This window comes from Eublepharis macularius, chromosome 17, assembly GCF_028583425.1.
Source record: "Eublepharis macularius isolate TG4126 chromosome 17, MPM_Emac_v1.0, whole genome shotgun sequence".
In the NCBI taxonomy this organism is placed as follows: Eukaryota; Metazoa; Chordata; class Lepidosauria; order Squamata; family Eublepharidae; genus Eublepharis; species Eublepharis macularius.
This window is the reverse complement of record NC_072806.1, coordinates 2230432-2256963: the sequence shown is the minus strand read 5'-3', so window position 1 is coordinate 2256963 and position 26532 is coordinate 2230432. Positions and strand designations below refer to the sequence as shown.

At 48.1% G+C, this 26532-nt stretch overlaps 1 protein-coding gene across 1 annotated transcript; it reads left to right on the top strand.

Annotated features, from left to right (window-relative positions):
- The first annotated feature begins 161 nt into the window (after positions 1-161).
- Positions 162-26111, top strand: EMC1 (ER membrane protein complex subunit 1). The gene is made up of 22 exons (XM_055001388.1): positions 162-300; positions 2179-2303; positions 2841-2906; positions 3580-3673; positions 3769-3897; positions 4291-4417; positions 4852-5001; positions 5619-5786; positions 7053-7124; positions 7553-7675; positions 7826-7922; positions 8452-8568; positions 10368-10567; positions 11840-11989; positions 12713-12874; positions 12953-13072; positions 14060-14197; positions 15853-16026; positions 17513-17723; positions 18422-18506; positions 18863-18992; positions 25210-26111. The coding sequence occupies exons 1-22, from the start codon at positions 197-199 to the stop codon at positions 25387-25389; spliced, it is 2922 nt and encodes a 973-aa protein (XP_054857363.1). The 5' UTR covers positions 162-196; the 3' UTR covers positions 25390-26111.
- The last annotated feature ends 421 nt before the right edge of the window (positions 26112-26532 follow it).

The window sequence follows — 26532 nt, the reverse complement described above, 5'->3', positions numbered from 1 at the left end:
TGCGGCCCTCACATCGCCGCGTGGGGAAGGTTCCCGCCGTTCGTTGTCCATCGACACCGCTGTGGAAAAATCAGGCACACATAATGGACGCCTAAAGATCGGGGAAAAGCGCCCCTTCGCCTCTATGATCGCGCGGTGCCTGATGGGATACCAGAGGCCTCCCACGGCTCGGCCTCTTCTCGCTCCCTTGGCTGTCATGGCGGCGTCCCGGCTGTGGGGGGTCTCGGCCTTCCTCTCGCTGCTGCTCCTTCTCCTTCCGGCGGGCGCAGTCTACGAGGACCAAGTGGGCAAGTTTGACTGGTGGGTGAAAGGCCCGGTCCGGTCAGGGGCCCTGTCTGGCTCGGGTTGCGGCAACCTAGAGAAAGGCCTGCGGAACTCACTGCCACAAGATGATGATGATGATGATTAAATGATTGCAATGCTAGTTTAGGATAGATCAGCTTGGGTAGCCGTATTTATCTGCCTGTAGCAGTAGAAAAGAGCAGGAGTCCAGTGGCACCTATAAGGCGAACAAAATTTGCGGTAGGATACCTGAAGAACTAGGGTTGCCAGCTCCAAGTTGGGAAAATCCTGGAGATCTGAGGGGTGAAACCTGGAGAAAGTGGGATTTGGGGAGGGAAAAGACCTTGGCATGGCATAATTCCATAGAGTCCACCCCCCAAAGGAGCCATTTTCTCCAGGTGAACTGATCTCTGTGGCTTGGAGACCAGTTGTAATTCCGGGAGATCTCCAGCCACTACCTGGAGGCTGGCAACTCTATGAAGAACTGGTATCTGATGGTATCTGAAAAAGTGAGCTGTGACTCGAAAGCTCCTACCCTACCACAAATGTTGTTAGCCTTATAGGTACTACTGGACTCTTGCTCTTTTCTACTAGTTTAGGATAACATTTTAAAAACTTAGTAGACAGATTTATGAGAGAGAGAGAGGCTGCTTGTCCACATGTTAGATAACATGCTTCCAGTTAATTTTAGTGATTGTTTGCAACTGGATCTCTGGCGTCCTAAATTGATATTAGCCGCGATGGTGAAACTGAAGCCTCTGTATGTTTCAAGGCAGTCTCTTTCTGAATACTGGAGAAAGCAACAGCGGAGGGCTGTCCCATTTATGTCACTCTCATTCCTTTCCCAAAAGTTTTTACGTATTTTAAATTGTGTAAATCTGGTTGTTTTATGGTTGCTAATGTATAAAAACTGTTTTATATATTTTAACTTCTATGTATCTGTGATCCGCCCTGAGCCTGCTGGAAATGTGGGGAGGGCGGAATCCAAATTGAAAATAAATAAATAAAAAGCAACCAACTTTCTTTGAACTGTTGGAAAAGGGAAGGCTGGAGTTTTGGTTCAATCTCAGGGTATTTGAAAAAGTGTAAAATGAACTTTCCATGTGGAAAAGCAGCATACCTCCGAGTGTTGCAGGTTGGGCATAGCCAGTGAAGGTTGTCTGTTTCCACTGTTTAATCCACCTCGTGGGAAAGGTAGACTATAAATGACATAAAATAACAATAAATAAATAATATTTTAAATTTTATTTGTCATTTATAATCCACCTTTCTCACTAAGGCTCAGGGCGGATTACAGTGAGTCCATAAGGTCAATTTTAAAGATGTTTCAATAAACAATAGGGCATACACATACAAATTTGCAAAGGTTTAAAACCAGCAGAAATCCAGTACAGAGTTGAAGAAATGCTGAAACAGAGCTTAAGAAATTCTAAGATTAACATATTAAACAACATGAGCTCTACCTAGTAGGATCATACTTACAAGAATGCATACTTGTTTCTCAGAGGTATTTGGCCGTTGTATGAAACAGAATGCCAGACTGGAGGGGTCTTTGATTTGATCCAGTAGTTACACTCTTACACTCTTTCTCTCTGTTTGCAATGGGAAACCACCCTGTAACAAAAAGTCTGCCAAGAAAACGTCATGATGCGACATCCCCCCACCCCCACCCATGGGTCAGTAATCACTTGGTCCTTGCACAGGGGACTACTTTTTTACTTTACCTGTTTGAGTATGCCTTTGCTCTTCCAAGGTAGGCTAAAACTTTGAAGCCTTCATAAGTTTGGACCTTACAGGTTTCTTGCAAAGGTGTATTTATGTATACCCCCCCTGCAACTGACTTTAATTCAGGGGGAGTTATCATATTGGGCGTTCCTTGCTTTTCTTTTCTACCAGGAGGCAACAGTATGTGGGAAAGCTGAAGTTTGCTTCCTTGGAGTCTTCCCAGGGCTCAAAGAAGCTTATTGTGGCCACAGAGAAGAATGTGATGGCTGCTTTCAACTCCAGGACAGGAGAAATCTGTGAGTACCTGTAACATGGCAAACTGTTTATTCCCCCAGGAATCCCTGGACACATTAGCAGTGTGTACAAACAAGATAGGGATGATTAGGTACATGTTGGTGTCACTCCTGATTCTGGCTTGGTGTAAGACAGTTTAGAACATATGTCATGCTGTTCACTGGAAGGTCTCCTAACTCCATAGAGTGTCTGTTTGGCATGCAGAAGGTCCCATAATCAATCTACTAAAGGGACTTGAGGGTGTAGACCTGAGAAAGCTGTCTGTTTGAGATAGCTGGAAAACAGTTGTCACCCAGTAGCTGTGCTGAATGCTTCAGTTGATGGCTGAGAAGGTCCAGAGCTTAGCTGCAGAGTGCTTATTTTGCACTTGGAAGGTCCCTGGTTGAAGATCTGGCATTTCCAATGAAAAAAAAAATCTCTGGTGGTGGAGGAGGGAGGGACTGACTGACCAACCGACCCTTGTCTCAGATAGTCAGTGGCAGATCAGTGATTTGACTTTATATAGGACAGCTTCAAATTATTCCTGGTTCCTTTTCAAGTGTGGCGCCATGTGGACAAGGGGACACCGGAAGGGGCAGTAGACACCATGCTGATTCATGGGCAAGGTAAGTAAATTGTTGAGATCATAGCTAGGCTATTTATTACCACTAAAATGTTTCTGCGTGTCTGCTGCAGTTCACTGTAATGCACTTTTATCTCTGGCAAATCTGAGGTCAGTTCTTAACATCCCCGTTTTATGTGTGGGGAAACAACTGATGGTGCAGTCCTAAATAGATTTAACACCCTTTAAAGCTCATTTACTTCAATGGAGACTTAGAAAGACGTAACTGCTTCGGATTGCACTGTGCGAGTCCCTAGTTCTGACATGTTTGGGGGGAGGAGGATCTTCTATCTTTAGTCTTCAAAGTGGCTTTTTGAGATTACAATTGCTCTTTTCTAGACTTTTCACTGTTGTTTATACTGTTCGTGTTATTTCAGTTGTTACTTGTAAAGCCACATTAGGATCTTTAGAGCCGAGGCTGCAGGATATAAACAGTTGAGATAAATATTCTAGTAACTAAATCTTATTACAGAACACCTACTGGATTCACAAACTGCTGAGTGGACGTTAAGTTGTCCTGAAGGGCAGTATATAACTCGAATGATGTTGTTGTTGTTGTTGTTGTTATAAAAAAACCCAAGAGAAATGAGATGTGGGTCCCCTGCTCTTTTCTGTGCTGTATTTGTGGGCATTGCCTTTTAAATGATGGTCTCGTGCACCTGCCCCCACCTCTGCAGATGCCATCACTGTTTCCAGTGGGGGTCGTATCCTGCGATCCTGGGAGACCAACATTGGAGGCTTGAATTGGGAAATCTCCATGGACACAGGCAGGTGAGGGTTTCAGGACTCTGGGAAAGAATGATGGGGGGGGTATATGTTAGTAATCTCAGGCAAATTGCATTAAACTATACATTTGTTAATGTAAGTTTTCAGATGGCTAGTTTGGTGGGACTGCAGGACTCTGTGAAATATGTGGCGGTCTTGAAGAAAGGTGTGCTGTCCCTTCACTACCTCTCCAACGGCCATCAGAAATGGATGGAGCACTTACCAGACAGGTAAGGCCAAGTCGGGTCTTGTCATGAGCTGAGCTCTTCCGTTGGCAACAGATCAGATCATCTCAGCTGTCTGGCCGGCCGCCTCCCATGCCTGTAAAAATAATGTGGATTGGGGGGAGCATCACCCGTGCTTTGAAAAAAAAAAAGAGGCTTGAGCAAATGGGCTTTGGGGAAAACTGTAATGTATGCAGATAAAATCACAAATTGTGCAGAAAGAATGACTACAGGGAAATCATTGGCTGTCAGAAGGGAATATGTGGCTGCCCAGTTCTCACCAGCAACAGATGAGGTGTTTAGAGTTCTCTGTATCACTTGAGACTACAAACAGAAGCTCAAGCAGGGAGAGAACTGCGTTGATGACTGGTCACGTAACCGTCTGGTTTTCCTTCCCAGTGAGACTGTCCAGTACCAGCTGCTCTATTCTTATGGAACGGGGGTGGTGTTTGCCCTCGGGGTCTCTCCTCAAAGCCATGTGAATGTCCTTGCCTTCAGTGTTGAAGATGGTGAAATTGCACAACAGGTAGAGTATGCGAGGGGCGTGGAGATGGAGGTTTTATTTTTCCAGATTGTGGTTTGATCTGATGTTTTGGAAAGACAGCTGACCATGCATCTAAGAATCTACCAGTTAAGACTGAAGCTTGTATGTTCTTACTTGGAAGTAAGCCCCATGGAACTCGGCAAGAGCTATTTTCATAATAATTTTAAACCAGTTTACAAGTTGAACATGCCAAGCTGTGTGATACTGTGTCACAGGACTGGTCACGTGGCACAATAATACCCGTGCTGCTGCTCTGTGGGGTCTCTGGCAAGGAAAACCTCCCTGCTGCCCCAAGTGCCTGACCCTGGGGCCTTCTGAATGCAAAGGGGCTCTGCCACTAAGCCACAGCTGCCTAAAATCCACCTGCAGTGACTTTGCCTTCTTAACCCCCTCTCTTTCTCTCCCCCCTGCCACAGAGTAGGGTGGAAGTCCCCTGGCTAAGAAGCCTCAGCCAGTCTTGCACGGTCACAGGAGAGGCTGTGCTGGTGTGTGTGGACATGGCCACGCACTCCCTTTACACTTTGTCCCTGGACTCCAAGGAGGAGATGAAACAAGCTCGCCTGGAGGTGAGTGCGCTCAGCCCCAAGGAAACCAAAAGCGGTTTGGTTTTACAGAGGGCATCACTACAGGCTTGTGGCTCTCAGGATGAGGTTGCGGGTGGGGTGGCTGTCCCTGAACACAGGTTGCGAGTGATGCTTCTCTGAGCAGGGGGCTCGGGCTGAAGCAGGAGGCAGATCAAGGGGCTGAATGGAGGCTGGTGGTTGCTGCTGTATAGGCCAGGCTTTCTATCAGGCCTGGTCAACGCAGAGGTTACGTCCTGCCTGCCAGTTGCCCACTGGGATTGCGCAGCCCTTTCCCCTTCTGCAGCTGAGGAAAGTGCCCTCACAGTGCAACCTTAAGAAGAGTTACTCCAGACTAGATTGCACTGACAGTCTTAAGAAGCTCACTAGGCTGTCTCAGCTTCAGCCCAGAAGGTCCGTGCCCCAGGGGACAGTTGTGTTCATTGCTTTGAGCTCCTTGGAGAAAGGACAGCATAAAAGAGACGGAGGAAGAGGGGCAGGAGCCCACTCAGGGGCTTAAAAGGTGCCTGGCTAGGATGTTAGAAGCCATCTTGCGGAGTCTGTCCCCTGAGGCCACCGCTCTCTACTGGCATGGATAACTGCTGGTTCCTTTTCTCCCACAGTCCCTTGGGCTAGAGTTCACAGACACGTTCCAGCCCCGTCTCTCGTCCACTCAGCCGAATCCTGCCAGCGCCTCCCGAGCTCAGTTCTTCCTGCAGTTGTCCCCAACTCACTTTGTGCTGCTGCAATATCGCAATGGCTTGCTGAGCCTTCTCCGGGATTTCCTGCAGGTATTGAAGAGCAGTTGCTGGCTTCTGAGGCGGGTGGGAAGACCCCTCTGGTGACAGTCAATCCCGGTCCCTTTGAGAAACGTTGGTTACGCTCACGGGCAGGAGGCTGCGTACACACACAGCTCCCTTGTGGTGTAGGAGCTCTGTGCTTCATGGGAGGCAGGTGATGGCCACAGACAGCTCCCTGGACCTGGTGCTACCAAATTGTGGGATTCTGAGGCACCCACAAAGCCTTTGAGTCCATCTCTTTCTCTCCTTAAAGGCAGGGTTACCTCTGGCCAGAGATCTGTCTGTGCAGCACTCGCCACCGTGTGCCCCAAACAGAGTACGGGTACTGCAGGAAGGGGGCTGCAGAGTCTGATCTGTGGAGGCAAGAGAATGAGCCTTGTCGCAGTGGGCTTTGGCACCCTCTGGGAGGAGAGCTCCTTTGTGACTGAGCCTTGCTTCTTACCCACGGCAAATACGAGGCTGAGGAGGTGTCCGCACTGTCCCACTTCAGACTGCGGGGGGTGGGAGCATTATGTTTTGACGTTCCCCTACATTAAAAAAACCCCTGACAAGTGGAAAGCTGGTATGTTGGGGAAAAGACTAACTCCGAGCTTTCCGCCTGACGTGCTAGTTTTCTACATGCTGGCAGTTTGGGGGGCAGTGTATGGAGGAACCTTCGTGTGACATCCCCCCCCCCCCCAATCTCAGGTTCAGGCGAATATTTATCACCCCATCCTTGTGTTTAGGAGAAGTCAACTTGACTCATTGTCCAGCTCGCCCCGCAGTTAAGGTCTGCCTCACAAGCCCTGTTGTCTGTTCCCTGCCTTCAGGGAACAGTCTCTGGGTGGCAACCAGAGACAGGGCATTTTCAGTAGTGGCCCCTCACTTATGGAATGCCCTTCCCTTTGAGGCTCAGGACCTCTGGCTGCTCACATTGCTTCCTTTTAGGTACCACCAAAACATTTTTCTTCACTTAGGCTTTTAATTAAGGGGTTGGCTTTCTAAACACTATTCTTGCCTGGAAACTGCTGTGCTAAGCTGTATGCGGTCTGGTTTTATGGTCTTATGTTTTTATGCTGGGCTAGGTTTTTAACGCTGAATTTTAATTACTATCTTATGTTTTGCTTTTTTATTGTATTTATTTTGTATGCTGGCTCCGGCATAGAAATTTCCCAAATAAACTCTAAGCAAAAGAATCTTGGGTTGAGCACTCCCTTGCTTCCCGTGTCCCGCTTCTTGTCAAAGCCTTCCTTCTCCCCTCTTCCGTCTCTCTCACAGGGGGGCCTCGTGACCTTTGCAACAACGAATGAGAAGACAGTGGCTGCGGTCATGACTTGCAAGGCTGAAGCGGTAAGGGCCCAGGGATGTCAGCTGCCTCACTTGTCTTTGGAACGGGCCTGCTTTCGCTGGGAGCCCGTCCTGCTATAGTGGGCCATCCATCAGGCCTGAGAAACGCAGGGACTGAAGGCAGCTGAGCCATCTTGCATGAATTCGGAAATGCAAGCCTGCCCATCGCCTCCAAGAGATTGCCATGGTCGCAATGGGCTCCCCTTTGGAAGGGCCCCCCTGGGGTGCTGCTTGGCTTTGATTCTGCTTGAGGAGCAAGATCGGAAAAGAGATTTTTCATGCAGAATTCCGTAGCATCGTTAGTATAATATCTCTTCTGTTTTGGTTATGTTTGCGTACCAGACAAGATTTCTTGGGGTCAGATGGCAAGCCCTGAGTTTCCCTGATTTATCGGTCCTCCCCCTTTCTCTTTCCTCTGATCCCTGCTGCAGGAATTCCTGTCTTGCCACAACCAGTCATATGCAATTAACCTGTACTTGGCAGAAACTGGGCAAAGGCTGCTGGATACAACCATCTCCTTCACCGTGGAGAAAAGCAGCCCCAGGCCTGAGCAGGTAAGCGGAGCTCTGTTAAGTTGTTACGCCCCCCCCACCCCCACCCGGGAGGAGCGGTGCCAGCAAGGGCTGCAAGCATTTAATCAGCGGATACAAGTGCGTAAGTATGACAACGACCTTCTCTGGTTCTCCCCTTCCCCTTGTGGGTAGCTCTACGTTCAGGTCTTTTTGAAGAAAGACGATTCTGTGGGCTACCGGGCTCTGGTGCAAACAGCTGATCACATGCTCTCATTCCTCCAGCAACCAGGTAATCTTGTGTTTTGAATGGTTCAAAACCCACCAAGCTCTACTGTGCTAGAGATTTTTTGGCAACTGAATTTTTCTGAGTTATGTTTGGAGACAGCCAAAGGCACTAAACCAGGACTTCCCAGAGGGGACTGAATGCCTCCGTATTGAAAAGCCGGTGTTATTTTGCAGTTCGAGAGTCATCCTTCATGAACGCGCTTTACAGAATCAGACCCTTAATCCCTTCAGCTCAGCATTGTCTACTCTGACTGGCAGCTGCTCTCCAGGGTCATAGGCAGAGGAAGGCCTGTCCCAAGACCTGCTTCTGGAGATCCTTTAGTCGGAGGTGCCAAGGATTGTACCCAGGGCCTTGTGCACGCGAAGCAGGTGCTCTGTCGCTGAGCCAAGTCTTTCCCTCTAAATCCCATTTCTCCAAGGCTGTTTCCCCAGCAGCAGCCGCGTTAAATTGTCCAGAGTCCACTCTCTAAATGCCAGCAGAGCCGGTTTGAAAGGGAAGTCCGAATTGGTCTGCTGACCTTTCCTCTCTGCAGGCAAAGTTCTGTGGAGCAGAGAAGAGTCTCTGGCAGAAGTGGTCAGTTTGCAGATGGTGGATCTCCCCCTGACGGGCGCGCAGGCCGAACTGGAGGGTGAATTTGGAAAGAAAGCAGGTAACGACCCTTCTTCGAGGTTGTGGAGAGGAGTGCCTGACTGAGTTACAGCTGTCACCAAGCAAGGGTGTGTGCAGGGCTTTTTTTCAGCAGGAACGCAGGGGAAAGGAGTTCCAGAACCTCTTGAAAATGGTCACATGGCCGGTGGCTCCGCCCCCTGATCTCCAGACAGAGGGGAGTTGAGATTGACCTCCGAGCTGCTGAGCGGTGTGGAGGGCAATCTCAACTCCCCTCTGTCTGGAGATCAGGGGGCGGGGCCACCGGCCATGTGACCATTTTCTCCGAGGGCAACCCACTGAGTTCCACCACCTCTTTTCCCAGAAAAAAAGCCCTGCGTGTGTGTGTTTGTCTTGTGTCTGTTGTGTGAGTAGGAGGCCTTGTTTTTCATTAGGCTGCTTTAAAACAAAATACTTCTGTCACACAAAATGAGTGAGGGATTAAATATGCTCCCTGGAAAATGGTTAACGAGAATCATATGCCTGTGTTTTATAGCTGTTTTCTGCTGCCGATGTGTTTTACTTTTAGAGATGTGTTTCCTAGCAGCAGCACAAACCACCCTCCCATGAAAGGGTTGCTGTTTAAAGAATTTGAACCTGTTTCCTGGAGGACTGTGTGCTCCTCTGGCTGTGTAAATGACCCCAGCCTTCTAGACAAATTGCCCAGAGACCTTTGGGGGCAAGGGAGGTGTGGTCAGCCTGCTCTGGGGCATTCTGGGCATCATTTGGTATCTTTTGCTAGAGAGAGAAATTTGAATGGTGTTTCTTGCTTTGTGTTTTGCCGCCTGGGAACCAGCCATTCAAGGTAATGCAGAATTTCTTCTAGTCTCGCTTCTGTGACATGCTTTCTTCTGAGGGCGCTCTTTTTGTAAAAATAACTTCATGCACAATCCAATCAAAAAAGGGACTGTAACAGAGAGAGGCAGAGGAACACATTCTGTTTTGTGACCGTGTTCTTCCTTCCTTGAGGATGTGCTGGGAGGTCAGCCGGCAAGGCGCTGCTCTCTCAGCCCTCGCTTTCAGGGAGGAGGTGGGTGGCGGCCAGAGATGGGTGTTTTCAGCTTGCCTACAGAACAGCCCTCCTGCTGTGCATTCTCTGGTGCCCGATTTGCTGACTTTGAGGCACCAGCAGAAAACTGTGGCTCGCCCACGAGCATTGCTGGCTTTTTTTCTTCTTTCTTTCCGTGCTCTCAGATTTGAGCTGCTGCCATGTCGTGTCCTTTGCTGTCTTAAGAATGATGATGTTAATATTTCCTCTCTTTTTTGGTGGTGATGGTGATGTTTTACAGAGTGTGTGGTGTATTATTGTGAGCTGCATCAAGCGCTCTCCTTTGCAAAGAGTGTGTGTGAGAGCAAGACATAAGAGGTTTACACGATTCCACCATGGACGCCCCCTGCCCTCCCACAGTGCCAAAGGAGTGTATTTGTTTTCTCTCTTTCTCCAGTATCCTCCACCTCCAAAACAAATGATATATCCAGTCTTCAGATAGCTGAGGATGAACTAGCGCTCCTTTCACCTCCAGTGTTGGCTGGAGTGTTGATTAATGAAGGCGTGCACGTACTCTTGAGATCTGGAGCCTCTAACTAAGCCCACTCATTTGCACTTTTGTGTGTGACCATGTCCTTCTCATGCCAAGTCAAGCCACTGGTCCCTCTCGCTTCATGTTACCCACCCTCACTACCAGCGGCACTCCGGGGTCTCCGGCAGTCTCCCTGAGCTATCAAGTGGCCCTTCAACCTTCTGCGTGGCTCATCCTGCTACGCCTGGGCCCTCCTCTTCCCTGCGCCCTCTTCTCTTTGCAGATGGCCTGCTGGGCATGTTCCTGAAGCGCCTGTCCTCCCAGTTAATCTTGCTGCAAGCCTGGACCGCTCACCTCTGGAAGATGTTCTACGACGCCCGCAAGCCCCGGAGTCTGATCAAGAACGAGATCAACATTGACAACCTGGCCAGAGACGAGTTTAACCTGCAGAAGATGATTGTGGTGGTCACGGCTTCTGGAAAGGTGAGGAGAGTGGGATTCCCCCAAGTTTTCAGTGTCAGGCCCCGGCTTGTGACAGAGCAGGTGCTTTGAGTCAGCGTTACCTGAAATGTTTTCTAATATGGCTTATGCAGAAGGAGCCTGAAGAGCGCAGGCGCAGTGGACGATGTGCGTCCCTCCTGGTGTGCAGGCCTCTGGCCTCTTAGCTTTTGTGACACCTGTGCTGCTTCCCATCAGGCCTGATGTGCTTGTGACTTCTGCTGCTACTGATACACCTTGATGGAGTCTGAACTGACAGAGATTGAAAGACATCTTGGGCTTGATGTAGAGGAAAACTTGATGAAAATGTTGGCCCAGTATGCAGCAGCCGCAAGAGAGGCAACCTCCCTGCTGGGGATTATTAGGGCAGGGGCTGAAAATAAAACAGCTGATATTGTGATGCTGTTGTATAGCTCTATGGCGTGCCTGTGTTTGGAATACTATATGCAGTTCTGGCTGCCATATCATAAAAGAGGTTGTAGAAGGCAAAAAGGAGCAGAAATTGGAAACCTTAGGACTGGAGCTGGCTTTCGGGAGCGAAACGCATGCTCTTCCTACATCTGTGAATTCTCTTGGCTAGGTTTGGTTCCAATAGAAGCTTAAAGACCCAAGTCAGTTTCCAGGCTATGAACTTCCGAGAGTCAAAGCTCCCTTCATCAGACTCTCAAACGTTCCTGCCCTGGAAATCTCGTTGATCTTTAAGGTTCTACTGGAGCCAAACTTTGCTCTTTTAATACCCTCCTGAAACTCAACTCTGGGCTAGTTTAGGATTTTTAAAAATAGTTTGGTTCAGTTCAAGCATTGCACTAAACCACAGTTAAGGAAGCTTAACTGCAGTTTTATGTGATGTCCCTTTAGCTGTTAATCAGGTTTGCACACCACCATGGTTTGCACTGGCTGTGTCTTATCACAGTATCTGAATAAAAAAAATGCCTGGTTCGCAGTTGGCTGGCAAATTGGAAACAGTGACGTTGAATGGGTTTTGCTAACCATGGTTTGTGCCGGCTTCTTGAATAACTCTAGTTGGAAGCTGAGCAGATGGGACATGAAAAGAGACAAGCAGCTCGAACCTGTGGCTTGCCAGATGTTCATATGGAAGCATAAACCATGGTCTGGCATGATGCCTGAATTTTGCCTTTGAGCTGCAGCATCTGCTTATTTTCTGGTTTGTTTTTCACCTGCCCGTGGTACTTTGTGGCCTAGAGGCCACGCTTCCCCCCACTTGCATCCTGTTGACATCTCATTTGACCTTTTCAGCTGTTCGGCATTGAAAGCAGCTCTGGCACTATCCTGTGGAAGCAGTACCTTCAGGACGTGAGGCCGGGCTCCTCCTTCAAGCTGGTGGTTCAGAGGACAACAGCTCACTTCCCCCACCCACCCCAGTGCACCCTACTGGTCAAGGACAAGGTCAGTGCCTGCAGTTTGGGTCAGATGGCATTAGAGCGCGTGCAGATGGGAATTTCTTGTATGGAGTCAGACCGCTGGTCCCTCTCGCTCAATCTTGTCTTCTCGGATGGTGTGCAGCTGTCTGGGGTCCCAAGCAGAGAGGAGGCTTTCCCAGCACCCCAGACCTTGCAGTGGGAGATACTGGGAATTGAACCCTGGGGACCCCCGACTCCAGTGTGCCAAGCAGAGGCACTCTGCTGCTGAGCCACAGTCTGTCCCAAAACAGATAGCCTTGTAGCGGGCTGTAGAGTGTTTGACTGTGATGCTGGGCCCTCATCAAGGAGAAGGTATTTTCTGCCCAGAATGGGTGGGAGAGGTGAGCGCTTCCTTGGGGCACGCCAAAGCCCTTTCAGACACTGGCTAATGGAAGGTGCTCGTTTGTCCATTTTGCTGAAGCTCAGCGGATCTGGCTTTGGGCTTTGCCCAGGTGGGAGGGAGGCCTCTTTGGAGCCTGGTAGAGGCTGGACTCTAAATGCAAGAGATTTAACAGACACAAATCAGGCTTGGTGTAAGGGAGCGAACGGTAAATGCCCTTCTTTGGACCCTGACCAAGGCTTGCTTACCAGAATGCTATATGCTGTGCTGTTGTATGCTTGGCAAGAGAGAAGGGGCGCGTGCTTGTCTGTCGCCCTGCACATTAGCTCTGCGAGTGAGGCTTGAGCGTCCGATCGCTTTGCTTTCTAGGAGACTGGCCGGAGCTCCCTTTATGTCTTCAACCCCATCTTTGGGAGGTGGAGTCAGGTGGCCCCTCCGGTGCTGAAGCGCCCCATCCTCCAGTCACTGCTTCTGCCCATCATGGACCAGGATTACGCCAAAGTGCTGCTTCTGGTTGATGACGAGTACAAGGTACCTTCTGTTTGGGCGTCGTGCTCTGGCTTACCCAAAAGCTCTCTCTTGAACGGTTCTCTTTTTGTTTCCTGTCAGGTGACTGTTTTCCCGGCAACGAGAAATGTCCTTCGGCAGTTGGCGGAAATGGCCCCCTCCATCTCATTTTACTTAGCGAACTCTGAGCAGGGCAAGTTGACCGGGAGACGTTTGCGCAAGGTAAGGCCGGTCTTTTTGCTGTGAAGCATGCAGTTTGTCTGATAGCCAGAGAGGGCGGAGCTTCCCCCAGGAAGTGAGGTCATCAGTAGGTGTCAGAGGAACAGGCTGATCAGGAAATGCAAGTGGGAGCCACAGCAGTTCCGAGCAGAGAAGGGGGGAAGTGGGACCTCAAGGCTGACTGCAGAAGAGGCGTCTGGCTATCAAGGGCCCAAGGGGATGAGCACCTCAGGAGTGGGGCAAGAGGAAGTCAAGGCTTGCCTGACTGCCAGCTCCAAAGAGCTTGGGCAGCTGTGGTAGCTGAAGAAGGGGTGAGATAATGCTGAGCCCAACCAGAAAATACTGAACCCTGCTAGGCCAGTGCCAGAGGCAGAATCCCAATGGGGCCTTCCTGTATTTGAGACACACCAAATTGTAAGTTGGCCCATAAAGAACTAGGAATACTTCCCTTGTTACCACGTTTGGGAGCCCCACAGAACAGCAGACACCTGGCATCTTCCTCCCCCTACCCTGGTCACAAGATGCCTGGAGGATGGCCCAAGTCTGGGCTGGAGCACTTTCTGGGAAGCTGATTATCTGTTTCACGGCAAGCTTAATACGTAGAGACTTGCAATATGATTTTATAAAAGCAGTAATGGGACAAAAAATAATAAGAGAATAAAACTCCAGTGAAGCGGCAGAGAAACGGCAGCATGAAACCCATTCACTTACATAAGAATAAAATTAATAACATCAGGACAAGCAGCCACAGCCGCAAATGCACTTCTGGTCTGAAGAGCTTGTCAAGGGCTGTTTTAAAAATGCTCCAGCAGAGAGAGCCCAGTTTGGACTGGAGCTTGGCAACTGCAGTCCAGGCATATGATCACTCCGAGCTTGGGGGTTTTGTGTGTGTTTTGTTGGGTGCAGAGCTGGGAATGCAGCCTCTGGTCTCAGGGCACATGGGAGGTTGGCCTGACTTTTATCATCTGGATTTCTTGGGCCTCGTTGTAGGACTTGACCACAGAAGAGAGCTGGGAGATCACCATCCCTGCGGACGTGCAGCGGATTGTGACTGTGAAGGGGAAGAGAACCAATGAACATGTCCACTCCCAGGGCCGCGTGATGGGTGACCGCAGTGTGCTATACAAGGTGCGTGTGTATGGGTGGGTGGGTGGGTGGGCTTGGCTTGGCCCGTGCTGTCCTTTTTGTTAGTAAGATCTGTCCCCAAAGGGCAGCACACCACTGAGGTGACAAAACGGGGCACGGTCAGGGAGGGGAGCAGAATAAAATCCAGGTGTGCAGAGAAAAGTTGACATTTTTTTCTTTTTAAACTGTGATTGTAATAACGAGCTGATAGACAAGTTTTGAAGAGAGAAAGATCTAGCCAGTTGGGGAAAAGAGATCGCACCCCTTCAGACTGAAGATAGGATCTTACTTCTCTTTATTTAATAATCTATGAGCGGTTGAAGGACTGAAGCTCTTTCTGAAGTCCCCTGTATCTCCCCCCCACCACCATTTTTTCCTCGTGTTGTTTTTTCTTAGGCACTGCTGTTATTTCTGAAGAGTGTGGCAAGAAATCTGAACAGTGGCCTGGATTTTTTTACTACTCTTTTTGACTACATGTTTTAATTCTACCCAGAGCTAACCCCGGCATATGCTGCACTCTTCCCTTATTCCCCATCTGTTTCTTCTTCACAATTGTCTGAGATAAGTTGGCTGAGCCCAAGTGGCTCAGTGAATTTCATGGCTGGGAGGAGATTCGTGGAGAAAAGGACTGCCATAGGCCGTTGACCATGATAGCTAAATTAGAACCTCCATGTTCAGAGACAGTCTACCTCTGGTAGGCAGCAAAGAGCAGGCCAGGGCTGTTGCTTTCGAGGCCTGCTCTGGACTGCCCAGAAGTGTCTGGTTGCCCACAGCGGCTGCTGGGTTGAGCGATGGAGGTCTGTTTCTGCAGTTCTTTTTCATTCTGACAGTAAGCCTGGGTAGGACATCGAGAGGAGCCTGTGTGGCTGTTCAGAAGGGAGGTCTCACCAGCTGGGGTTTACTGGGGAACCTGCTCACCATTCTGTTTGAGACACAGAAGGGTGTCCAATGAGGGATGGTTCCTCCTTTCCGCTACAGGAGGCCAAACTCTCTGAGCTCCTTTTCCCTTCCAGATACAGGGCCCCAGGGCCTCTCCTGTCTTGTGCTCAGCGGGTTCAAAGATGCAGTAGGCTCCCTTCCCCAGTATTCCCACAAGACCTCCCATTATAACAGCCAGTGCCTTCCTAGTTCTCCAGTCTGTTGTAAGCCTTTGATTGACTGATAGTTTTATTGTGGTAGCCATAGGCCATAACATCCCCACATATACACCAGCATAAAACAGTGTACCACAGCAAAAAGTTTTAAACATATTTACATGTGTGTGTTACGTGCTGTCAAGTTGCCTCCGACCTATGGCGACCCTTTGAATGAAAGACCTCCAAAACGTCCTATTGTTAACAGATTTTACATTAGAGAATAAAACTCAAAAAGTTTAAAACTGAGATAGTAAAATCAATAAATACAAAAACCATGAAATGGCATAGAATTACAATTTAGCTAATTTTTTTACAGGATTAACAAGCTTATATTTATAGAAAAAAAGATAAAAAGTAGCCACTTTGAGAGTAAGAAGAGGAAAAGCACCAGCCAATAAAAATATAATACGTTCCTCAAATGTGCAAAAAGTTGATATTGTAAGCCTTTGGTCTTCCGAGCGCTAGACACGAAGGGCTGGGGTGGCTCTTTGCCAGCTAAGGGCATCTCTGTCCTCATTGCAGTCTCTGAACCCAAACCTGCTGGCGGTGGTGACAGAGAGCACCGATGGCCACCACGAACGCACCTTCATCGGCATCTACTTGATTGACAGCGTCACGGGCCGGATCATCCACTCCTCGGTGCAGAGGAAGGCCAAAGGACCGGTGCACATTGTGCATTCGGAAAACTGGGTGGTGGTAAGGAAGGCTCTTGCGCTGTTCTGTCCCTCTTATGCTGGAGGGTACTTGAAGATTGCCAGCCTGCTTGCCAAGGCGTTGTGGGAAGAAGGAAGGGCCTTGCCTAGGATGCTGTGGGCCTGAGGTTTTCCTTACCCTCTCAACAGCCAGAACCAGCATATATTGCCCTAGGAGGAAGGGGGACTATGTACACAAGGCATATGCCCTTGGGGGGAGCCTCCCTGCTCCCCATGGGGCACATCCAGCTATTTCTGGGTTTCCAAAAAGCATTGCCATTACATCTGAGCCTCCCGTGTGGTATTATGTCTTCACAATTGTTTTAATAAAGGATATATTAATTGAGTACTGTTTCACAAATTTGTTTATACAGAGTAAGGGATGTAATAAACAATTTGTATATTCTTTTGTTTCTCTTGACACAACCATATACTACACCATATATTGCAACCTCCCTAGACCTCAATTATACAGGCATCTTATGCGTTCTAAAAACAATTCATTAAAGTGTCCTGTGCTCAAAGTGCTATCATGGATGTTATTAAAGTGCAATTGCTTTTGGCATCCTATGACACTATTTCTCATATAGAACTCGATTTGCCTTGCATACAGGTACAATACAGGTACAGTATAAGGGTAATTCCAGACACTGTGAATGTCACAGATCAAAAAGACCTATAATCATAGGTACACGTAGTTGGTTCTGTGACTGCATTCTCTAACGGACGGTCCAGATCCTTGTAAGGTAAGATTCTTTGAGTGAGTATATTGTAATATGAATATACTATTGTATGTTTTAAAATTTGGGAATGTATTAAATTGTTATGTGTATTTTACAGCATCTGTGCTCTTTGAGAAAGAAGCTTGGAAACGGACCTTACAAGGATCTGGACCGTGGTTGTGTCAAGAGAAACAAAAGAATATACAAATTGTTTATTACATCCCTTACTCTGTATAAACAAATTTGTGAAACAGTACTCAATTAATATATCCTTTATTAAACAATTGTGGAGACATAATACCACACGGGAGATTCTCTGTTGTTCTATTTTGTTGTACATTACATCTGAGCCAGCAAGCCTCACGCTTTCCCTGCAGAGCAGGACATCTCTCTTTACGCTGCCTGTCCTCTGAGCAATTCAGGGAGGCATGCCTGGCTTTCTCCTCCCTCAGATATAAACCTTTTGTCACCACAACAGTCCTGAGAGGAAGGTCAGGCTTAGAGCGGGTGACAGGCCAAAGGTCCCGCTGTGAGCCTCGTGGCAGAGCTGGGATTTGAAGTCTCCCCAGCCCTGGCTCTTGGTAGCTGCCTGTGCCCAGAGAGGGAGGAGGAGGAGGATCCCCTGGATTGCCCGTTACCCTGGTTTTTTGTTACGTCTGGCCCATGCTGCAGTCTCGGGTCCCCACTTTCTCTTTGGCCCTGCAGCAACAGCCCTGAACCTGCCTCTCCAGGCTAACCCTTCCTCTACTTCCCCCCCCCCCCCCCCAGTATCAGTACTGGAACACCAAGGCTCGCCGGAACGAGTTCACAGTGCTGGAACTGTACGAGGGGACGGAGCAATACAACGCCACAGCCTTCAGCTCCCTCGACCGCCCGCTCTTGCCACAGGTCCTCCAGCAGTCCTACATCTTCCCCTCGGCCATCAGCGCCATGGAGGTCACCATCACGGAACGGGGCATCACCAGCCGCCACCTGCTCAGTTAAGAAATGGGCTGGGAAGGGTTGGGGGGAGGGGTCCCAGTGCAGGTCTTAAGTGACAGAGGAGCTGAAACGGACCACAGATTTCTCCAAGCAAATCAGTATTTCTGTTTGGCCTCGATCCCCTCTTAATGCATCTCTTTGTGGATGCCCTTCAATTTTAGGAGACAGGTCTGCCATAAACAGAATTTAACTGCCTTGTTGATAACATGAAGGGAGAAATATTCTGGGTTAAAAGTAAATTACGGAATTCTCCCAAGTTGAAATTTGAAGTGAACGTTTGAACATTTAATTGTTAGTTTTTTGGACTAGAAGAGGCTTCTCGTGTTTTCTCTGGTTCCAAATGCTTTCTAGTGAGTGGCCCTCTGATCTGCTCTCGGTGGTGTTTTTACCCTCGTCATGCTTCTAGTCCTCATGCTTGGGAAGAGGAGCTTCAGAATCCCACAACCTTCCCTTTCCCAATTACACAGACATGTAATCACAGGAGCAGAATAACCCGCATGGGGTTACGTGCAGAGGTAGAGAACCACCAGCACCCCTTTGCCAAAACCAGGCATTTGTTGAAGAGACCCCCCCCCCCCCAGTCCTTCCTTTCATTGCCCTTTGGTCAGCGCACCGTGTCTCTTGTGTAGGAGAATGGGTATGTAACAGTTGGTGATAAATTGTTTTCCTGGGGTTTGTTTTTCTCTGCATTCGCAGTTGGGCTTCCTTCTGGGGCGATTCTCTCTCTCCCTAAGGCTCTCTTGGATCCACGGCGGCCAGAAATACCTACAGAACAAACCAGGTAAAAACCAAACCTCGGGAACAGAAATTGAACTGACAAAGTTGCCTGACGTCAGGGCAGACTCTTGTCGCACAGTGTGACCTGCCTTGGGCCAAGGACTTGGGATTGGATCTCCCGGAATCTTGTTCCGCTCTCTGCTTGGGGACCTCCCAGGCTGCTGTTGGGCTCTCTGAGACATGCAGCCAACAGACTGGGCCTCCTCTTCACCTGAGGGGCAAAAGGAACGGGGGCCAGGGGAGGCCTACAGCACATGGCTCAGTCAGAAGCCCTAGGGGAAGCAGAAACCGTAAGGCTCTTATCTGTGCTGCCTCCTGACCAAGCTGTTGCGTTGATCTTCCACTGCATGTCTTTTTCAGGGAAGAAAACCTGATCCCCTATTCCCCAGACGTTCAGATCCATGCTGAGAGATTCATCAACTACAACCAAACCATATCCCGAATGAGGGGGATTTATACAGCCCCATCGGGCCTGGAGTCCACCTGCCTGGTGAGTAAATGGGAGGAGGGCTGAACCCGAGGCGGAGGGCTGGACGCAGCCCCTCCTGTTCTCCTCAAGATCACCTCCCTGTGAACTTACCTTCTCCCCCACCTATCTGGCCCAGTGTTATTTCCTACAGTAGACTCTCTGCAGCCACAGGCAAATGAGAGTTATTCGCAACCCTTCCTTCCTGAGATCTTTCACTATCTAGAGGTGCAGGGGTGGGGTAGTTGGGCTTCTGCACACAGAGCTCTTAGACTGAGGCTGTCGGCTTTCCCTGTGCTTTTCAGATCCTTTTTTAACTCTGACCAGAGGGTAAAGGTGAGAAGCAAGAGGGAATGGATAGAACACAAAATACAGGCTGTAGTCAGAATTCAGATTTCAAATCCAGTTGACCTTGCAGGTCCTAAATCCCCAGTCCCTTAACTACGGCTGCTGACCAAACAGGCATGGAGAAGTATTTCTGTTATGGACCATTGTCGACTTACAAAGCATTTCGGTGGGGCCTCGTGATGTGTCACCCTTACTGTATTACTGCTTTCAACAACCCTGTTAGGCAATGTTGCAGAGAGCCCTTTTGAGGAAGTACAGGCTGCTGGAAGAAGGAGCCCATTTAAAAAGAGGAGTGCTTGACTATCTTGGCTGTTCCTGCTTTAGCCTACTTGCCAAGGGAGAACTGTTTCCTGGTGAACGTTTGTTCCAGACTGATGTGTTTAAAATATTTATTTACAAACACATGAGTCCATGCATACATGAAATGAAAGCAGAGCAGAGAAGCCCCTCTCCCCCCCACCATCCACTGCATCCCTTCCTGTGCAATTCAGGGTGTTCTCTGGCTCCTTATCCGCTTTCCACGGCCACAGGCTCATCCTGGCTTCACAACAGAGCCAGTTTGCTCTAGACAAAATCTGCTGGCCCTCTGATCATTAGGCAAGGAAAGCAGATACTTTGTGGGGGGCCCTGTTCTTCTCGTAGCTCAGGAGGCTGAAAGAATAATCAAAGCCCAGAGCCAAATTCAAAGGCTGCCGGACTAGCTTGTGCCTGGAAGCCTTGAGACCTCCACAGATACTGACATCTGCTTAATCTCCAGAATAAGGAAAGATGAACAAGTCTTCATAGGTTTAAAATAACGTAGATTTTTTAAAGGCAATGTTGTATGTTCAGTACAGAAAATAAAAACACTAGTGCATGTCAAAAGACATCATACATATTGAAGTGAAGGTTGAATGGTTAATTGGGATGTCAGTAGGTTAGAGAATTATAGGACAACATGTTCAACCTGCATAAAACCACCCTAGAGAATCAAAACATATTGATAAGGTGCTATCCCACAGCATTCAGTCCTCTGTAAAGACATCGCCTGAACCATTTATAATTGTTCCATGCAATGCTTCAAATGCATCAAGTGTTACCTTTTCACTTCCTGTAAAACTGAGCAATTAAGGATGTGAAAAACATGGAGAGAAAAACCACAAGAATAAATTTAAAGTAATAGATAAAATCAAAAACCGTTCCCAGAGTTCCTTCGCTTAACGTCACCATCAGCTGTGTCAGGAACTGCATGGCTGTTGACACCCCGGGCCCCAGCTGAGAGAGGGCTTCGTTGAGAAAGCCGAGCCATTCTGGCCACCTTCGTTCATGGATGTTAGAGTTAAAGAGTTCTTGCTCAGCACGCTCCAAGATCTTCTCCACTGGGTCATATGTGTTAAACAGCTCTATTTTCAGTTCCTTCAGGTTAGCAATAATTCCTGCTAAAAGAGGGAAATGTAGATTCAAAATCGGTATCTTAATTGCCACAGGCTGAAAAAGAGAAGCGGGCTCCAAAGGGGGTAACAGTTCCTGCCCAAAGCATACCCGGCGAGCGTCGACTGTTACAACAACAGGCTTGTAGGCTGCAATGCCACAGTCAGAAATGCCACTTAATATCAAATAGGACCCATTTTTCAAAGGCTCGATTTTAAGATAAGAAGAGTTAACAGGCTGCAGGGTGATTGGGCAATTTCCTCCTAAATCCTTTGTGTTGCAAGGAGCTGTTTCAGTTATTTCTTCACAAAACAAATATCCGTAATCTGTGCAGTCATGGACTGATAGGAACTTCTGTTGCCCACGCAGAAAGGATACAAACTGAAAAGGGGGGATGATGTGCGACAGACCCAGGTGCTTACCGGTGGCAACTAACCAGCCCACGTTTTTCAGTTTCCAGTTAGTCATATAAAATTCTCCTGGAACGTGCAGTTCCAGATAAAAATATACATTCCACCTGGAGGCTATTTCTGGATTCCAGACCTTGGTTGACGTTTTGTCCCGTTGTTTCTTGACTTTGTACACATAAGCCTTAGCTGTGTGCCGTACAATTTGCATCTGCTTTTCACTCAGCTGTAAGGCATGCTGGATCTCTGTTTGGTTGATGAGGAACCAGGGCACTTTTTCCTGAGAAAGTTGTAACACACATTTCATCACGTGAACATGCAGGCTCTCTATGGTTAAAGCGTCTGAAAAAGTGGAGAAGTCATGTTTAATTATACTGAAAGCAGATATTAAGTATTTTTTAATTAATAAAATGCCACCTTTTAAAGTTTGGTCATTCACATCAGAAAGATGGGACAGCACTTTAATAGCTTTCGAGATTAGGGTCCTTGATGCTAACCCAGTATCAACATCTTTTTTAATCCTTTGGTGAACAATCTGTGAGCCTTGCTCCTGTCCTTTTGATGCTCTTTCCCAGAAATCCAAAAAAGTGTTGTTTAAAACCCACACAGCTTCTGCCTGGACCATGTCAGGTATGCTTTGAAGTGTGCACTGACTTTCCCTTTGGTCGCATGGGAAATCTGCTGGCTCCTGTTGTACAATTAAAAGTTGCCGCAGTGAAGAGACCACCTTGTCGATAGAGATGTTTCTGGCTTGGCTCATGCAAACATGCATCAAAGAATACGCTGCATAATTCACTTCGGTGACTTTGTGCCTCTTAACACACCAGGAGGTGCGATGCTTTGTTCTGTCCCAATAAGGAAGATCGATTTTGTGGCTCCAGCCCACTTCACTTATATTCCAGCTGCAGAAAAGACAATCCCAATCTTCGCTTTTAGGAAGTGTGCAGTTCAGTTTCTTTTGCTCCTCGCACCACATTGCGGTGCACGACTGCTCGGAATAGGTTCTGTTCAAGAAAGCTGGGAACCGAGGCCTCTTACAGAAATCTTCATCTGTCATGTCTCTAAAAAAGAGTCCTTGGCCATGATCATGCCATTCTGGGGGCAAACAGGCGTCCTTTAATTTCCCAGTGGTTTTGTTTTGAAGGCACTTTGCTAGGGCCTGAACCAGTTTCTCTTTGTCTCCAGTTTGTGGATCATCAGCCCACCGGTACATGGCAGTGGTACAGAAAACAGCTGCTTTAGCTGACCTTTTCCCCCCAGGAACGCGGTACTCTTCCCGTTTTGCTCCCTCATATCTCCCGTACATATTATAGCCATAATCTAGACTGGTTACATTCAAGTACCATTGAGGGAGACTGACTTCCACGATGGCCTTCTCATGCTGCGGACGCTCACAGTGATCTGCTATGATCTCATTTGTAGGCCAAATTCTGTCAGTCCCAAAGTCAACTAAATAGCAGTGACCGAAATTTTCATAACACATCATTTCCTGGTAACTGGATTGTTCCTCGGGCCCCCCGAAAGGGATTTCAAAATACGGATTCTCCATCCATAAATTCTGCATCTCTTCATTTAAAATAGTCACCAGTCTTTGATGTGCCGCTTTGCTCACTAAGTTATACTGCTTAGCCATCTGAGAGCTGTCAAAATGAAACACGACCGGCAAGCCCAGCGTTTGCTTCTGTAATATCACCGGTTTTGTGTAAGGCTCAAAATATAGTCCCATTGGCACGACCTTCGTTGTGATGTTTTCAAATTCAGAAAGGTTAGAATGCCTCCTGGCTCTCCTTTGCCTGGCTTCAAATTGTGGCATGTTTAAAAGAGACTGGTCTTCAGAAGGCCCTGTGGTATTCCACGAAATGGGGGGCTGCATCGCTTGTATAACTGCATTCCACTGGAGTATTAAAATGACATAACAGATAATTCCAAGAAGCCAAAAGAGGATAAAAACAAATAGCATCACACGTAAAATCCTTTTCCACACTCTGGTTGATTTTCTCTGTTGCTCAGTAAAGGAAACATCCGAAGGCCACCTTGCTTGATCATCCATAATCTTTACAGTCTCCTCCGGATTCTGATCTCTGAGGTCTGGAGTCAACGTTGGCTTCTTCCTCCACAGGAATCTCCTGTGCATATTCATATCGCTGCAGGGTGCGTTGACGAGAATGCTCTTCTTCCCCACCAGCTCGGATACAGCCTCAGTCCTGGGCTTACGCACTTCAGCCTGCAGCTTTGTCCATTTAACTGTGGCTTCTTGTACAGAAACTTTTCTTCAATGAATGGACCGATAACAGGATTCCACACTAGGAGGCAGCTCTGCTTTCTTCGGGCGTCTGTGCAAAACCTCCTCCCCCATCTCTCTTCCAAGAGAGACAAATTGACGATTAGTATCCTTAGAAGTGCATTTCCCACGAGCAGTGTGAAGATAGCTCCCCAAAGCGGCCTTATGGAGTAGCTCCTGCAGTATCAGGCCACGCCACTCTTGGGGACATCCAGTCAGAAGCTAGGGGGGGTGCTCGTTTCATGCCGACCGTCTCCCTTTCTTGTGTGCCATGACTCTGTGGGTGAAATGGGGGGGGGGGCTCTGTGCTCCAAGGTAACAGCTCTGGCTTTGCTCCAGTCCCAAGGACAGAAAAGAGTGGCCACGATACGGGTGGGAAGCCTAGACTGACAAAGAAAGTGAGATCAGCTGCTGTTGTAAATACAGGACTAATGTTGAACTTAGTTGAGTTTCGTCTTGGGCATAAAATATTGCCAGCCCTGACTGACTGGGAGGTGAGGGGGCCTGCTGTGCTCCAGCTCTCAAGTGCAGGAGCCTTGTTGAGAGACGCAGAGGCTCTCCGAAAAGCACTTGCTTTTATTTATGATATTTACTTACTTATTTGTCCAAAGGTGCTTATTTTTCTGAGCTTTGCTGATTAAAGAATACAGAGGCTTTGCGCACTGAGCACAGTTGGCAGCATACTGTGTTGAAAAATGCAAGTCTCTAAATAATCTGCAGCTCCTTCAGCATGCTGTAGGAAGGGGAGGGTTAAATGCAGCTGCTTCTCTTTAAATGCCTCTGTCAACCCAAGGCTCTTATCTGTTAATTTAAAGCCTAAGAATTCCAGCGTCTCTTGCCATGCGGGAGGGGTTTTTTATACTCACAGTATCTCCTGCATCAGAGAGCGTCTTTGAGGAACATCTTTTAATAGCTTTGGGAGCTCCCCTTCATGAGGAAGGGAAAAAATGCATCATTCAGATAAAACAAAACAGCAGGAGAATCCACCCATCGCTGTATGCTGGCTGCAGCAGGCAGGGCTGTTTAAGACACCTTGATGCAGTCTAGTTTCAACACATCATTGGCCGTGTTAAGAAAAGGCTGTGATCTTCTAGAGCAGGAGTCCCCAACGTGATGCCTCTGGACACCAGGGCAGCCACCATCCCCTTTCTTGGCACCCACCAAGTATTTTTAGAAAGTGGGTGGGGACAGGCAGGTATTCTGGCCATGGAGCAGGGGTTACTGGGGGTGTAGCTGTGAATTTCCCACACTATGCAGAGGGTTGGACTAGATGACCCTGGAGGTACCTTCCAGCCCTATGATCTATGATTTGTAATCTATTAAAAGTTTTTTTTAAAAAATTACGCTGCTTTCCCCACTGGGAACCACACTAGCAAAATTTTAATCCGTTTTTTTTCCTGTGGAGGATAAGAACATGCCTTACCAAAGGATCCCTACTGAGACTGCATCCGCAGGATTAGACTTGAATCAGGGCCTTTGGCTTCGAGGGCCGTGCAGTGTCTGCTGAGTCATGCTGGCTTCAGAAGGATGTTTTGGGCAGAACTCTGTTGAAGAAGATGGCCCCGCCTAGGTTGTTTCTCCCTTGCACGCAGAAGGCAGGGTCTGGAGCTTACTAGGTGGAGCTTTATTTTTATTGTTGCTTTGGCCGAGGGAAGCCCTGCTACGGCTCAGGTGGTCCCCCACCCCTTGTCCACGCCTCTAGCATCCTCACCTGCAACAGTTCCTTCTCATATGCAGTCCTGTAGGTCTGCGCTGGAGGCGGGACTCAGCTCGGCTCGGCTTCTTGTTTTCCCAGGTGGTGGCGTACGGACTGGACCTCTACCAGACCCGAGTCTACCCGTCCAAGCAGTTTGATGTGCTGAAGGACGACTACGATTACATCTTGATAAGCAGTGTGCTGTTTGGACTGGTCTTCGCTACCATGATTACCAAGAGGCTGGCGCAGGTGAAGCTGCTGAACCGTGCCTGGCGATAACGGGATGAGGCAGCCTGCCCGGGACTGCCAGGACCAGCTACTGGGAGCCAAGCTTGGGCGTTGGCTGTATTGAAATGGGTGCTACAGGGAGAAAGAACCCCCGGGGCTATCATCTTTTTTGGCTGGGTGACTTGTCAGAAAAGCAAAACGGATTGTGGGAAAAGGAGGTGGGAGGACGGAAGACTCTCCCTTGGGGGAGAAATGGCAAGGGAAAGTATTTTCTATAAAACCACAAGAAGATGTGAAACTACTTAAGGCTAAGCAAAGGACTCCCTTAAAATGCTATTCTATGTCACCCTTATTTGTCTCCTTGAACTACCTTGAAGTAAGATCAGATATTGGAATTCTCTGCCAGTCTCTCTGCTAAGATTTTGGTCGGGGGAGGAGGGAGTGATACTGTCCCACCTCAGCTGGTATTCAAAAACAGCATCTGGAAATTTGAGGCTCGAGAAAGTTTGCGTCTGGTTTAGAAATACTTGGTAAATAGGTGGGGCATGGGCCGGGCAGGGGGGCGGTTAGGGGGCTGAATGCTCATTCAAATGGATGTGAAGGCAGAGCTAAGCTGTGTGATGACTTTGGGAAAGGGTGGAAAGCAAGAAGCAACCTCTGCTTTCTCTACCAGCACTGAATGTTTCTTTCCCTTTCTAATCTTAAGGGAGAACCTTGTTCCTCAGACTTTCTCGGTGATCTTTTTGCTTACAATTAAATTATGTTGAACTATATGTAGTGAATGTGACCACTTGAATCTAAAAACCCCCAAAGGCCGGGGGGGACTACTTGAAACTCATTGAGATTAACAAATGCTTTTGATGTTGATGTGGAACCTGCTGTGTGTGTTTCTCTTTATTTATTTGTCATTTATACTCCGCCTTTCTCACTGAGGCTCAAGGCAGGTTACACAGTTTAATACAGTCAATTCAGTACAGTCAATTTCAAGAATGTTTCAGTAAACACGTAATTGGTATATACATGCAAATTTGCATAGATGTGAAACTAGCAGAAATCCAGTACACAGAGTTGAAGAAATGCTGAAACATAAGCAAGTCTTAAGTCTGACATACTGAGCAACATGGAACTACCCAGTAGGATCAGTGGTGGTGGTGGGGTTCTCCCCACCATTGCACCTTAATGTATTTGGTTAAT